This window comes from Amblyomma maculatum, chromosome 10 (genome assembly GCF_055883805.1).
Source record: "Amblyomma maculatum isolate TAMU_Amacu chromosome 10, ASM5588380v1, whole genome shotgun sequence".
In the NCBI taxonomy this organism is placed as follows: Eukaryota; Metazoa; Arthropoda; class Arachnida; order Ixodida; family Ixodidae; genus Amblyomma; species Amblyomma maculatum.
In genome coordinates, this window is record NC_139353.1 from 24,143,361 (window position 1) to 24,157,995 (window position 14,635).

Here is a 14,635-nt window from a genome sequence, read left to right on the forward strand (position 1 = left end):
TGCTCCTTACAAGGTGTAAGTATAACAATACGCTGTATTGGGAGAGTTGGAAGCAGTTCATTTTGTGGAATAGCGCAAACAAGACAAGGGACAAAAAGAGAAAGGAGTGCCTGTGTCAACTACTCTTTCTTCTGTCCCTTGTCTCGTTTGCTATTACGCTGTATTGGGCGAGTTGGAAGTAGTTCATTTTGTGGAATAGCACAAACAAGACAAGGGGCAGAAAGGAAAAGAAGTGCCCATGTCAACTATTCTTTCTTCTGTCCCTTGTCTTGTTTGCTATTCCACAAAATGAAGTGTAGATGTACATGCCAGTCACATATGGGAAGGCAACCATGCACCCAAGGATGAATTTGGAAACACAGTAAAACTGAAGAGCCTATTCAGAGCATAAATCAGAAGTGATGGCGGTTACTGAGACTAACAGCAGTAATCAGAAAACTATATTGACAGCAGGAAGAAATTTGTTTTTGTTGTTGATGCTTTTGTTAAGTTAGGTGAGAGCAAGCAGAGCAAAGGTAGGACACCACAAGTCAGTACCAAATCCATAATGTTTAAGCATCATGTGCAGTGCTCTAATTATTGAACTGATATCATTAGTATTCCTTCAGTTTTAGCTAGTGTTCATATGCTTGAACCTATGATGCAGATATTGCTTCCAGAGTTGACTCTTTCTATGTGGTGTAACAATAATGATGAATGGGAAGCAGACTAATAAAATACTTTGTTTTCTTTAAATAAATCGACTCCAATTCTAACGTAAAAGCCTTACATACATCCAATAACTAAGTGCTTAATAACTGCACACCTATCATCACCGACGGTGTGGCAACCGCTGCACTCGATTTTGCCAGAATGTCTGACAGCATCTGCCACAAAGTAGCCTCATAACATCCCAGTGTCACATATAAATAAGTAATCGCACATGCACATTTTTGCTACCTTCACCATTTCCAAGGTAAAGCATGATGACACCATTACAAGTGAATACTGAGAACTTAACGCTCATAGCAAACTGCTGAACTCGTTATACAGTAACTATTGGCTCAGAATTTCACTCAAAACCAAGCCAAGCAAGCACACTGCGCGAGACAGGTGCATGTTTGCGTAAGGCATGCAATTCAGTAATGCGTAAACTTTGACAATCCCCTTTGGTACAAAACGGTAGTCTACTTTTAAATTTTTCATGTTTAGTAACTCCACACAATTTGTTTTGTTCAACACTCCCATCAAGGGGCACAAGTTCTCACTACTTTCCTTAACGTGCCTAAAATAACTGCCAAAATAAAAAAAATTACACTTAGGAAGCGTGCTCGTGTATTCGATCTTGGCATTTTTACGACGGTTAGCCGTAACCGCCACCCGTTTTAATATTCTGTGCATTTCCTCATGTACCCCAGGAATCTCAGCAGCTATTTTCATCTAATTTGTTAGAAATCATTCTGTAAGTTATATTACGAGCAAATAAGCAAGGCTCACTTCTTGCAAGGAACCAAGGCCTACAATAATCAGCCAAATAAAATAATTTGAAATAAAAGCATAGGAGCCCGTGGCCCAAGGTCTCACCCCTGCTGCCAGTGAGGAAGGGTCCCGCGTCCAATGCCAGGAAATGATTTCCACGTCGTCGGTGGATCGTGAACCATTGAGAGAGACAACATCCACAGGAAGAAAGACGGTCCGATCGCCCCCTGCATCAGCCTTGGGTGGCACATTCTTGTCTGCAAAATAAGCACCAGCATAAAGGCCAAGTGATGACTGTGAAAAATGTTAAGCACTGCAAAAGACTAGCGATCGAGAAAAAAAAAGGATTGAGCAACTAAATTAGAATTTTTGAAGCAGAAAAAAAGTACTCAGTGCCAGAAGTAATTTCAAGGCCAAGTTAGGCTAGCTTGACCTTCATCGGGCAAAATTACTCTATGCAAGAGGTTCTTATGATACAGGTTGATGAAAGCATTTTGTTGACAGAAAAAAGGAAGGGGAATTAGAGGAAAGTTGGTCCAGGATACTGTTGGTTAAAGCGACCGTCACCTCAACTTTTTCTAAGAGGGCCTGCTGGTCTTCGAGGTTCGAGCTGAACAAGAGTGTCCCCCATCCTTTCCACATTGGCTGCTCTACAGCGTCTAAGACACTACTAACTAGCCTGGCAGGCCCATACAATATGGTATCTGCTTTCTTCCCGCAAAATTTACATTCGGCTGAGAGGAACTTGATATTGAAAAACAAAAAGCAAAAGGAAGCTTTCAAAAAATTTAACTTGCAGGACACAGTAGCAGGAATTTTTAGCTACCAACATTATGTTAACTATTAGCATTTTTGGCCCCTTGGTAGTCCTGCTAGTTTGGACCAATAGTTGCTTTGGTTTCAACCTCAGAACCATGAGCAAAGCCCCATCAAAACACAAGTACGGCGGGACCAAGAAAGAGTTCTTTACATCCTAGGCATAAGCTGCCACTCTAGTTTACATACTAAATTCTGTGTTCCTATATTAATGCCTAGTGGAAGAGCAGCACATACAAAAAAAAAAAAATCAATACAGAAGAGGTTCAAACCACAGCAGAAGCTCATAAGTATTAACTGACATGCAAGCAGTAAATTTTATCGTTCACTATCTTTGTTCAATGCAAAAAAAGTGTTGGGCAATATTTCATTGCAAACATATTGCCCCAGTCCTCTTTATTAACTGCTGGGCAGGAAAAGGGAGTACAAAGTGACTTACTCTGAGTGACAATGATGGAGACATTGTCCGAGCTGGTCAAATTGTTGGCGTCCGAGATATCCAACTTGAAGACGTACTCGCCCGGAATGAGGTTGGACACTTTTGTGGTTGTACTGTTGGGCTCGTCAATCTGGCTCGGCTTGGGCCCTCTGAACATTGTAGCATGACAGAAACCAAGTGTCAAGAGAACACACGGGCATGTCAGGCTCAACAATATAAATGATTATGGGTTGTGATGCCCACCAGATTAGGTGGTAAAGCACTAAGCAATTGAAATGCAGCTGAGAATAAATGCATCCACAGTGAAAGCACCTTTTCTCTACAGATCTATTTTGTGCTAACCAACATAAATGCTTAAACGTTGCTTTTCTGTATACCACAACGACAGTGCAATGGAACTTTTTCTTCCTTATCCCATGACTGACAAATTCAAGTAACTAGTTTTTGTGAGTTTCTAATAACACATAGCACCGTTACAGCATGGTCCACACAAAAAAAAATCTCACACAATCCACTTCAATTGCAAGGCTAGACTAGATACCACGATGCTGCTGCTACTTTTGACAAACTCTGACTACTCCTTCGTAGCTGAAAAACAGCATGAATTTGCCAGGCTGACGAAAGCAGCTCACGATTTTCAAACTCCGCAAACTCACTGGATCTGGCTCCAATGCCACGAAGTGATTCCCACATCGTCGGAGCTGTGGCTTCCGTCCAGCACGAGTGGCTTGTCGATGGGCAGTGAGACGCGTATGTCCTTCCCAGCATCAGCTGTAGGAGCCTGGTTGGAGGCTGGCTTCACAAAGACATGCACCTCCGCCGTGGCAGTCTGGTCCGCTGTGTCGGTCACCTTCAGGAGAAACTTGTACACGCCAACCTCCATGTTGGAAAGGTGCAGGTACGGGCTCGTGGTTCCCTGCACACCGGTCATGACGACACTTGATTGGCACCATAGCGATTCGTGGCAAAACTGCACATGCCCCATGTGTGGTTACTGAGACTCGGACAGTGCATTAAGGACTTAAAGAATGTTCTCTCATTCGCACTATACCCAGGTCTGTCATTATATCAAGGACAGCATTTTCCCACACTGAACTACCAAATGTAAGCTTGCTGAAAGTAAGAAAAAAAAAACACACACACACCTCCATGTCGACATGCTTGTCTGTGTCGGGACTCTTTGTCCACTCCCAGCTCTTGATCCCCTTGTCATCAGTGCTCAGGTTGCCATTCAGGGTCACCTCGTTATTGGGCATGTACACAACAGACTGTGGTCCAGCATTTGCCGTTGGCGGGTAGTCCATCTCTGCAATCGACCATTTCTTCAAATCTCGCACGAAAAGAGGCAGAGAAACGAATGTCAAGTAGATGCAATTCCCCGTTAAAGTAACAACAGAGTGAATCAAATTACAAAAAGGTATTTCAATAATAAAAGCAGATGACTGATGTACAAAGAAAAAAATGTTCTAAACTAGAAGCCTCTATCCTTGATAAGCAAAAAACACAAAAACTACCAGAAAAAAAGGAATCAAATGCACATACAAGATATTACAACTATGGTTCGTATTGTGCTCTCAGAAGTTCCGGTAAATGCAGAAAAAGCTTGAGAATAATGAAACCAACTGTGGCTCACATCTGTTATGTTAGGATTAAGGTAAGTGCAACTGATTAAAGCAACTGAGCAAGGCCATTTACAATATAGTTTGGTGATGACAAAAGCAATCTTGTTTTACCTAGTAGTGTTGTAAGTAGGCTGTGCTCCATTACACAGGATGCGTATGCATAGTTCATGGCAATGGTATTCCTGTCACGATGGAATGGTCAAAAGCTATCTAGGAAAGCAAAGCACAACAAAACTGCAGTGTGCACTGCTAGTTTTTGTTTATAGCATAGTTAATGCAAAGGGATAGAGTGAACATCAGTCTCAATTTACCCCTGTCTGAATCCAGGTTGAATTCTCAAAGCAACTCACTTGTCAAGGCTCAGAGATTCACAAAATACAACAACCCGCATTCATTCCAGTGAAGTAGCCAGGAATATTTTTCGGAAATTGTTGTGTCATCGGTTGGAAAAAAAAAAAAAGTAAAAAAAAAAAAAGGCCATAAAGGGTTGGGGAGGGGGACGATGTAATGCTCAAACTTTCGGGGGGTGTCCTGACGCCAAAACAGCCCCTCTGCCTATGCCCCTGCCCCACTCCTTCCACATCAGCCAGGGTATGGCACCTTGCAAACAGAAAAAAGCACAAAGAATCAAAGATCTCATCTCTCCATCCCACCCTTCTGAGAGTTCTGTTTGCATACCTTTCAGCACAGTCACATTAGCACTGGTTGAGTTTGTGACTCCGTCAGAATCAGTCACCTTCAACCTGTCAACAAAGACAGAGGGGAAAAAGAAGCGCGATGAAGCTCAACCTTTGCATCAAGAAACTCTGCTTCAAAACCAATCCTCCTCTAGCTGTTTCACACTCAATGACAGCACCGCTCGAGATAAACAATCAACACAAATTTCAACAGGCAAGAAAATGGTAGAACAGAAAAAAAAAAGCAAGAAGAAAAAAGAAATAAACAGAAAAGAAATGGTAGTGCATGATTAAAACCAAACAGCACATATCAAGCACATGCAGACAGACACAGAACTGCACTCTCCTAGAGTTGTTTGCAAATAAAAACATTCTAGGTACATAAAGCACTAAGAGCTACTTTAAGCACACGAAATTAGGCTAGACATTTTGAAAGTGTTTCAAGTAAGTCAGCTATGTCAGCAATAGAAAAGCTGCACTGGTAATGTAGAAACACTGAAGCAAAAGTAAACTCTAGTAAGAATGATGCTTTGATGTGGTGATTGTACACTCTTTTCCCCTTCAGGCACAAAGCCTCAGCTAGACAACTGAAAACATTGCTAGGAGAAATACGATTCTATGGCTGAAAGCATATATAGTATAAGGAGTATATAGTAAGGCACCAAACTTTTCTATTGGTGCTTTTTTTTTGTTCTTTGGTTTGGTTTATGGGGTTTAATGTCTCAAAGCGACTCAGACTATGAGAGATGCCGTAGTGGAGGGCTCTGGAAATTTTGACCACCTGTACCTCCATCTTTTTTAACGTGCACTGACATCGCGCAGCACATGGGTGCCTTGCTCTTTGCCTCCATTGAAATGAGAATGAGTCATTCTCATTTCTTATTATTCCTAAAATCCTAATGACTGTCCTCCTTTCGCCTGCTATGCATATATAATATCTTTCTTCTGGGTGTTTATTAACGAGTATCATTTATTGATTGTTTGGTTTGGTTTGTGGGGTTTAACGTCCAAAGTGACTCAGGCTATGAGAGACGCCGTAGTGGAGGACTCCGGAAATTTTGACCACCTGGGGTTCTTTAACGTGCATTGACATCGCACAGCACACGGGCACCTTGCTTTTCGCCTCTATCGAAAAGCGGCCGCCGAGGCCCGGATTCGATCCTGTGTCCTTGGGAACAGTAGTCAGGTGCCGTAACCACTGCGCCACCCCGGCGGGTGTATTATTTATCGAGTAGGCTATCCCCACTGTTTCTCCTGAACAACAAAAATATATATATATCAGCAACTTCCTCAGCCCTTTGATATCCCCTCGATGTTTAGGAGAAAGAGAAAGAAAATGAGTGCTTACATGAACTGGTAGAAGCCAGGAATGAGGTCCTTGAGCTGGACTGTTGGTGTGTCATTCAGTTTGGGGCTGTAGCCGATAGGTATGGTGATGGGCTCCCAGTGGTACTGCACTATCTTGTCATCATCTGTGCTGACTATAGACATGAGAGGGAGAAATCACAGTCGCATCACTGAAACACTGAACCAAGCATGTCTACAAAGCACACGCAAAGAGCGCAAGACAGAGACATAAAAAGGTTTTGCTTGAAAAAAAGATGCCTCAGACTAGTTGAAGGGTAGCCATCAGGTAATTAAAAAAAAAAAGGCAAAAATCTCTACGGGAAAAGCGGGCTACTGCAAATAAACCAAGGAAATTAAAAATTCCAAATATTTCATCTTCTTTGCTAGTAGAATTCGTGACGAACTGACTGAAAATGAAAGATCAAAAGGTTGCATACAAGGGAATTTAGATATAAAACCGTGAAAGCTGCTTAATGAAGCAAGCGGCCAAGTGCTTCTTCCGATGATACCAAATTTCACATTTACCGCTCAGCGCAGGAAACTAGGTGCATCGATGACAACCAATGACAGTTTTACTTATTTATCTCCACTGCAATCAGGGGCTCAGCAGAGGTAACCAACCACACTGAAAGTTCACGACCTGGACAATACCAGCCAGATGAAGACAGGCTGCACTGTCATAGTAAGCCTGTGTGTTTCCCAATGGCAGAAAATGCTTGACACAAACACACAAAAGAAGTGTCACCACAATAATAAGTTGCCGTGCAAGAGTAGTATGCTGACTGTTTCTATTTTGTCTTTCTTTTCTCATTAACCCCTAGACTTTTTTTTTTCTTCCTTATTCAGACCGGATTATCTGGCAAAATATAGGCATGGCTGAAAAACCAGGCACAAATCACTGAGGTGTCTGAGTAAGATATGCGACCCAGATGGATCAAGCCACAAAGCAGCTGCTAGAAAAAAGGCCCCAAGACAAAACTTCCTTCTTCCCAAAAAATAACTATTATCGCATTCGTGCCAGTTAGCATGTTGCAAACAGGAAAAATCTCACAGTTGCCAAAGTTCCTGCAAATTTATTTTGCGAAATCAAGAAGTGCTATGGCAACTCATATTAATGTCACTAGCTTTAGTTTTATTAATTTAAAGCATAGATAATTAGCTAATATGTCTTATTAAGGCTCGAGAGGTACAAGTTAATCACTAGTTATGTTGTAATACACGTTTTTAATCGCACAAAGCTTCTAAAAATATCAGGAAAGACATCGACACTCACACGAGCCATCCAAGACAGTGTCCTTGCTTGGAAGTTTAACAGTGACATTGTCCGGCTGGATGACGGCCACAGGTGGCTTGTTGATTCGTTTGGCTGCACAGAGAAATCACGTCATTCAAAAAGCATCCTACGGCTACTGATGCAATTCTAGAAGTCTCGTTTGGCCAACACTGAAACATTGCAAGGATAGCTCATTTGTAATGAAGCGCACAATATAAAATCAAACTTTGAATCATCAGTTGGCCAGACGGCTAGTTGAAGTGTCAGAAATACAAGAAAAAGCCCAATGAGGACGAACATATGGTGCTGCATACCAGCTACCAAGGTGGGTGACATATTACACACATTAGCTATGTATTAGCATCACCTGCCTACAGTGCGACGCTGCACAGTAAAGAAAAGTCAAAACTTCTAGATCCTCCACTACAATGCTCCAACAGCTGATGTCACCCCTACAAACCAAACCAAAAATTTGTAAACGTACTCAGCATGTCAAACGTTCACCTCTACGTAAATGCTGAAAGTTTCTGATTGCGTCAAAACAGATGCATAATATAACTAACAAAAGAAAACAAACAAAAGGAAACATATATTAACCTCTCTGAAAGATGCTCAGGCGTTTCATATAGTGCCTGCAGTCAATGATGTGGTGGGTTTAGATCCTTTCATAAGTATGCACTGCATTTACACTAGTCTAAGCATATGTGTTTATTTTGTTTTATTTGAAAATTCAATGTGTAGGGTAGGGGTTCAACTTACAATCGATACCGAAGCAACACACCACAATTAATAATTGCGAGGTCAAAGAGGCGTAAGGAACATTAAGGTGGGTTTACAATTTTATGTTTGCTCTATGGCTCAATTGTAACATACATGCATACACTTACAGTTGTGTAATAACAGTACTATTCGTTCAGCATGTTCTTTAAATTCTGAAAATTGCTCACTAGCCTCAAAACATTCTGGGTCAAAAGAGTCACGTGTATCATGTGATCATCAAATGTCACATGTATGATTGTATGACCACTTACAATTCAGACTGGAAATAAGTTCACCTATACAAAGCCGTTCAACTATGTGTCAATTTTTTTTTTTCTATGCTGCAGCTAGCTCTGATGTGTTGTCATTTCTCACACACTACAACACGATGGCACAAATCAACCAGTCACCTTTTACTTTAGAATTTCAATTGGTTAAGCACTGAAAATGTTTATGTAAAGCTATGAGAAAAGTTACGTGCTTCGCATCAGCTAGGCTGTTTTGTATAGCACCAAAAGAAAGAAAAAAAAAACGAAAGCTCCTAAACCACAGAGTTTATTTGAGCATCCAGCTCAACAATGTTTGTCCTAACACGAGCCGACCATCCTTTTGAGTAACGTAAGGAAGTGTTACTGCCTGATGCCTCACTCAGCATCAAGTGGAAACTGTCCCATTACCAATTTAGCTCACTGAAGATTACGTTTGGTTAGAAAACACAAATACGCTCTATTACTCACGAGGCAGAACGGTTACATTGGTTGTGGCTTCGCCGTATGAGTTGTTCCCAGTTACAGCAACGCGAAATGTGTACAGTCCTTCTCGAAGGTGCGACAACTTCAATGCCTGGGTGTTCTGGTCTTGCATGACACCGGTCTCCTCGCCATCGGGATGAGACACAAGTGTCCACTGGTATCGGAACTGGTTCCCTGCTGATGAAAGGAAGCAGCCCAGTCAGAACACCAGCTTGCTGCCTTGCTCTCTACCATCTTTTCCCACAGTTGGCACCTTCAGTACTTCTGCATGGTTATCATGCTGAGAAGCCAATAACAAACACCAATAGTACCTGCTTGTAGAAGTCACCCCTTCTTTGCTCCTTACAAGAGCTTCCTCACTCCACATCCCCTAGTGTAATACAAAATTCTACGGTCTTAATGCAAAAAAATGAAAGTCAAAGAGGGACAGCAATGGCAACAGAAAATATTAAAAAAATAGAAAATATCCTGCATGTTTGTGATGACCCACAATCGCTTTGATAGCGCATAGTCACAAAGACAGCTAGCAATGAAAAAATACCACATATATAAATGCATCCAAATAACTCCTAAGTTCCAAGATTTTGATGGGCAAAAATGAGGTTGATTTTTTTCTTTCAAAGAAACAGCTATACAGAGAGACTTACTCTGGAATAAACAGCATGAATTTCATTGCTGTACATAATAGTCAAAAACATTTAGAACACACAGAGTTTAAAAAGAAACAATTCGAAATGACCAAGGCTCAAAAATGAAAACCAACTGCAACCTGTCCGAGTTTTAACTGGAATAAATAGGATCACGGTTGGTCCCAACTGTGTTTTTGTCAGTTGCAACTGGTCTTTTCTGTACAGAGCAGTGTAACTAGAAACTTGATCCCGATGTTATTACCACAGCCGACACATTCTTCAAAGTATACATTTTCAGTCGCCCATGAAGTCCGCCTAAATCACCTTCATGTCGGCAAGCGGGTGAACATGAGAGTTTCTGGTCATGCAGTACTACCTTAGTGACACCGCTTGCCCTGGAGATGGTTCCTTACAAATCTCCCACAGTAAAATCTCAGAAGTGATGCACGAGCCATGCCACAAAAAACTCACCATCTCCACCTGCCTTCAGGGCATAGGCAGAGAGGACCACTTCGTTTTCAGGAAGGTGGAGTTCTTTGTTTTCTCCGGCCGACACAATGAGAGGGTAGGGTGTTGTTGTTGTCGGTGAAGCAGCTGCAGTTCCCTTCGTGGTGGATGACGACAGAGGAGATGTGGTGGGAACGGCCTGCATAAAATATTTATAATGCCGTAACAGGTAGAAAGAAGACTTGAAAACACTGCGAAATAAAACTGGCTATGCCTTTAAAGCAAAGAGGCTACTGAAGACTAATTGCGCATGAATGGAACATGTGGGCCTGGGGAAAATCGAAGATGCTAATTCCATTCAGCAATGGTGCGAACGGCACCATCGACAAGGAAGAAATCAATGTGAGTGCACGATCTATGTTCTCTTGTTAGCAGTTGCTAAGCGTACTGTTGCCGAAAACATGCTTTTTCAGTATAAAAGCACTACTCGTTCAGGAATTTGTAAAGCATAGGGCACATAAAGACGCTTTCCTGTAGTACCTTGCCCTGTTCCTCTCATATTTATTTATTTATTTATTTGTCTTTACCCTCAGGGCCATACAGGCATTTCAGAGGGGAGTGGGCAAAAAGAAATACAGGAAAAAAGAAACACTGCAAAAATCGGGTACATAAATAATATATCCTATATATACAATATTAGCTATGAAATCGGCAATAATTGTATTAGTAGACACAAAACTAGTAGTACTTGTACAATGCAGGTTAAAGCTTTGCAAAAGTTATTTGTATCAGTAATAGATATACTTTCATTAGAAAGATTGTTCCATTCTTTGGAAGTACGAGGAACAAATGAGCGTAAGAAAGAATCTGTTTTGCATAAAGGGATGGCTACTTTGCAGGGATGATCAATGCGATGCGATATGTAATAGGGTGTCTGAAAAAAATTGCTGTGTAAGACGGAATGATAATACAGCTTGTGGAATAGGGTTAGCCGGCAAACTTTTCGTCGTGAAGCCAATGATGGAAGACTCAAAATAGTTTTCATTTCTGTGACACTTGCTCCTCGGTTATAGTTATAAAGAATGAAACGAGCAGAGTTATTCTGAACGCGTTCAAGTGCAGTAATTAGGTAATCATGGCTAGGATATAGTGGAGCCTGAACAGTGTTTGCCCTAAAAGCAAGTTCTTCTCATCTACACACCTCATCGCTGACGGAGCTGTTCTGTGCCCCCACACAGGAATCCGATGCGGGGTCCCTGGTGAAGCCTTGTCGACAGCGGCACAGGCCAGTGCGCCGCCGTTGACCAGTCGTGACGCACTCCTCGTTTTTAAGACACTGCTGCAGTATGCCGTAGACGCACGTGCGGCCGGAGTCGCCCACTACCACCTGGTTGGCAGGCACCTTCCAGTTGGCGGAAACGAGAAAAACGCACCGCATGGTGAGGCTTGCAAGTTTCAAGTAATCTGAGCCACCGAGCATCTCTGATGCCCTGGACCTAATGAGGCATCGTATACACAGAGATGACAGCCTTCATTGCACAATATCTTTGCCACTCTCCACATACCTGCAATTAGTCAATCTCCCCTGGCCCTTGTTCCCCTCTGCTTTGTTTGTAGAACTCTCTCTGCTTCTTCTTTATCTGCAGCTATAACTTCTATATAACTGGCGTTAATAACTCGACATATAACTCTCTGACTGCCTTGACCAGAAAAAAATTCAGGTAACAATTATTCTCCCATCCCACCTTATCTTCACAGTTAATTACATTTTCATGAGTGTCTTCTTGGCTTCTGCCACGGGCCAGTTAACTTCAGTTTTCAAGTTTTCTCTGTTCTCTACATTCTTTCAGTTCACTCCATGCTGTACAGTAAAGGTATCAGAAAACAGTCTAGGTGTTACAGCATGTGATATGGTGCTGTCACTTATGGCTAATCACATTTGGTAGCTCTGAGCCACTTTTTTAGTTTTTGTTTTTGCTTCACAAATGATTATATACATTCACTGTGTCAATAAGTCCTGCTGACATATGGAACAGCCTGTCAGTCATTTATCAGGAGAACAGGAGCTCCTGCACTGCACTGACCAGACGTTTGCCAGACAAATGCCTGGCCAATGGAGTGAAGCAAAACATGTTCAGCAACACCACTCGAGCTCATAGATGCAAAACTACACACCTACGGGAGACTGGTTGCAGTGAGAAATGCAAAAAATGGGGTAAACAATCCTACTCACCAAAATGCCAGAACTGTTTGTCCCTCCTTCTGACGAGTCTCCGCTCCCTTTGCTGTTTTTCCAAACAGACGATCTTGACAGCCTGTGTGCACCAACAGAAACCAAATTTATTTCAGCAGATGCAGAAAATTTTTCCATACACATCGAAATGAATATTCCGCCCAGAAATAAATATTACTCCAAGAACATGCAAGGAAGCCAAATAATGTTGTAACTTACAAGTCTTCGTTGGAGTTTGACGTTGAATGACTGGACCATTCATGAGAGGGACCTGCTGAGCCTTTCTCTGCAGGAGAAAGGTATGAAAACAATATACGGATCAGCACATCAACACTCATAGAGAGCCATCAACAAATGCCGCAAGAATGATTAGCAATATAAGTGCACGAATGGCATAGATGTAGCCTTAATAAGGGCAAAAAAAATGACAAACCAAACTTAAACAAAGAGAAAGGTATGTGCTACATATGCAACTTCAACATCATGGGCTGCATTTAATGTGGCAGTTCAAAGTTGGACAGCAAATTAGTCCTGACAATGTGCTACAGGTTCCATCAGAACATACATACATGGTGTAATAAATGGGACATGAAGCTAAATTTAGAGAAAACAGTATACATGAAGATAACTAACAAAAAGGCTTCCTTCTCATTTCCTTACAATATTTCATCTCACCTTCTGACCGAAGTCAGCGAGTACAAGTATCTAGAAGTTACAATAACGAAAAACCTTAGCTGGAATAAACATGTATCAAACGTATGCTCCTCAGCCTTTCGTAAACTCTGTTTTCTTAGACATAAACTAAAACTTGCCCCACCTGAACTTAAAAAATTAACCTACTTTTCAATAATAAGGCCATCACTAGAATATGCGTGCACCGTCTGGGATCCCTACACTAAACGTAACATTGAGGCCCTTGAAATACTTCAACGCAAAGCCGTCCGTTTTATTTTTTCAAAGTATTGTGTAACTGACTCACCAACGACCCTCATGAGAACTCACGGTATTGAAACATTACAGCTGCGCCGGAAAATTCAAAGACTGAAACTACTTTTCTTACTAAAAATTACTAAAAGAACCATAAACTGTCTATGAATGCAGACCCCTTCCTTAAACCTAACACTACGCGCCAAACACGAAATCATCATGCACAATCATTAACCCCTTACAGTGCTAGGATTAACGCCTTTAAATACTCATTTTTTCCACGCACCATTGAGGAGTGGAACAGGTGTCCGCCAGATCTTTTAACCAGAGCTGATTCTTTTGACTCAATGTTTTCTTCACAGCATTTAATTTGAGAGCCATTTATTTCTATGTTTACTTTTTGTATTTTGCATCTGAGCCTTGTATTTAACATTTTTCAATTTTGCTAATCCTGTTCTTTTTGCATATATATTATGTATTCGCCCCTCCTGCTTGGGCCTACTGTAGGCCTGCAGTATGTTCTAAATAAATAAATAAATAAATAACACAGTGTGCTAATGACAACAAGTTAATGCTATAGTGCTATGATGGCAATAATATAAATAAACCATTCAGACCTTTTAAATTTGGTAACACAAGCTGCTTTTTAGTTAGTTAGATCAAGTACAGAAATGATGACTATGAAAAGAAAAACAAACGAGCTAGAACAAAAAGTGGTATAACACACATTCCGTTGGCTATATACCAATTTGCTACTTTACAATAAAATGCAAAAACCAAAGCAAATAAGTCGAGCAAAAAGTAAAAGAATTTCTCAGTAAGACTGCCAAGAACATGCAGGCTAACGACTTCTGCAATATTCCAAACGCGAAATCATAAAACCGACTGAGCAGAAATCAAAACAGCAGGAGGACACTGACAAATGAAAACGCAAGCAAAATTTTAGGAGGGTCAAAACTGAAAACCGAGATGATAAATTCCTGAAATTCTACCACAGGAGACACAACCGGCAACGAGCAAAATAACGAGCACACTGCATGCAGCTATGATATGGAAATGAGGGGACCAATTATTGTGAATACTGCATGCATGGAAGGTCGAACCACAGGAAAAAGCCAACCAGAAAACAAACTGAAGTAAACAAAATAAACCGCATGTGCGCGCAATGAAAATGCGCACCCTTATGACGCACACACACTATGCCAGTGACTGGTGGAACTGGAAACCCATAAACCAAGCTGACCAAAGAAAGCCAA

General features: G+C 41.4%; 1 protein-coding gene across 3 annotated transcripts in view; it reads right to left on the reverse strand.

The window, feature by feature from the left end:
• Positions 1 to 14,635, reverse strand: part of LOC146175880 (dyslexia-associated protein KIAA0319-like protein) — a 33,140-nt gene that overhangs the window by 14,930 nt on the left and 3,575 nt on the right. For 2 of the 3 annotated variants that reach the window (XM_084582244.1, XM_084582245.1), the window contains 12 exons: positions 12,672 to 12,738; positions 12,453 to 12,534; positions 11,421 to 11,621; positions 10,244 to 10,418; positions 9,129 to 9,317; positions 7,633 to 7,725; positions 6,361 to 6,493; positions 5,014 to 5,078; positions 3,859 to 4,019; positions 3,370 to 3,629; positions 2,714 to 2,862; positions 1,564 to 1,715 (listed from right to left, as the gene is read on the reverse strand). In XM_084582244.1, the coding sequence (XP_084438370.1) occupies positions 1,564 to 1,715; positions 2,714 to 2,862; positions 3,370 to 3,629; positions 3,859 to 4,019; positions 5,014 to 5,078; positions 6,361 to 6,493; positions 7,633 to 7,725; positions 9,129 to 9,317; positions 10,244 to 10,418; positions 11,421 to 11,621; positions 12,453 to 12,534; positions 12,672 to 12,738 (1,727 nt within the window). Of the gene's footprint in view, positions 1 to 1,563; positions 1,716 to 2,713; positions 2,863 to 3,369; positions 3,630 to 3,858; positions 4,020 to 5,013; positions 5,079 to 6,360; positions 6,494 to 7,632; positions 7,726 to 9,128; positions 9,321 to 10,243; positions 10,419 to 11,420; positions 11,622 to 12,452; positions 12,535 to 12,671; positions 12,739 to 14,635 lie in introns of all 3 variants that reach the window. The other variant, XM_084582243.1, reaches the window with a different exon arrangement.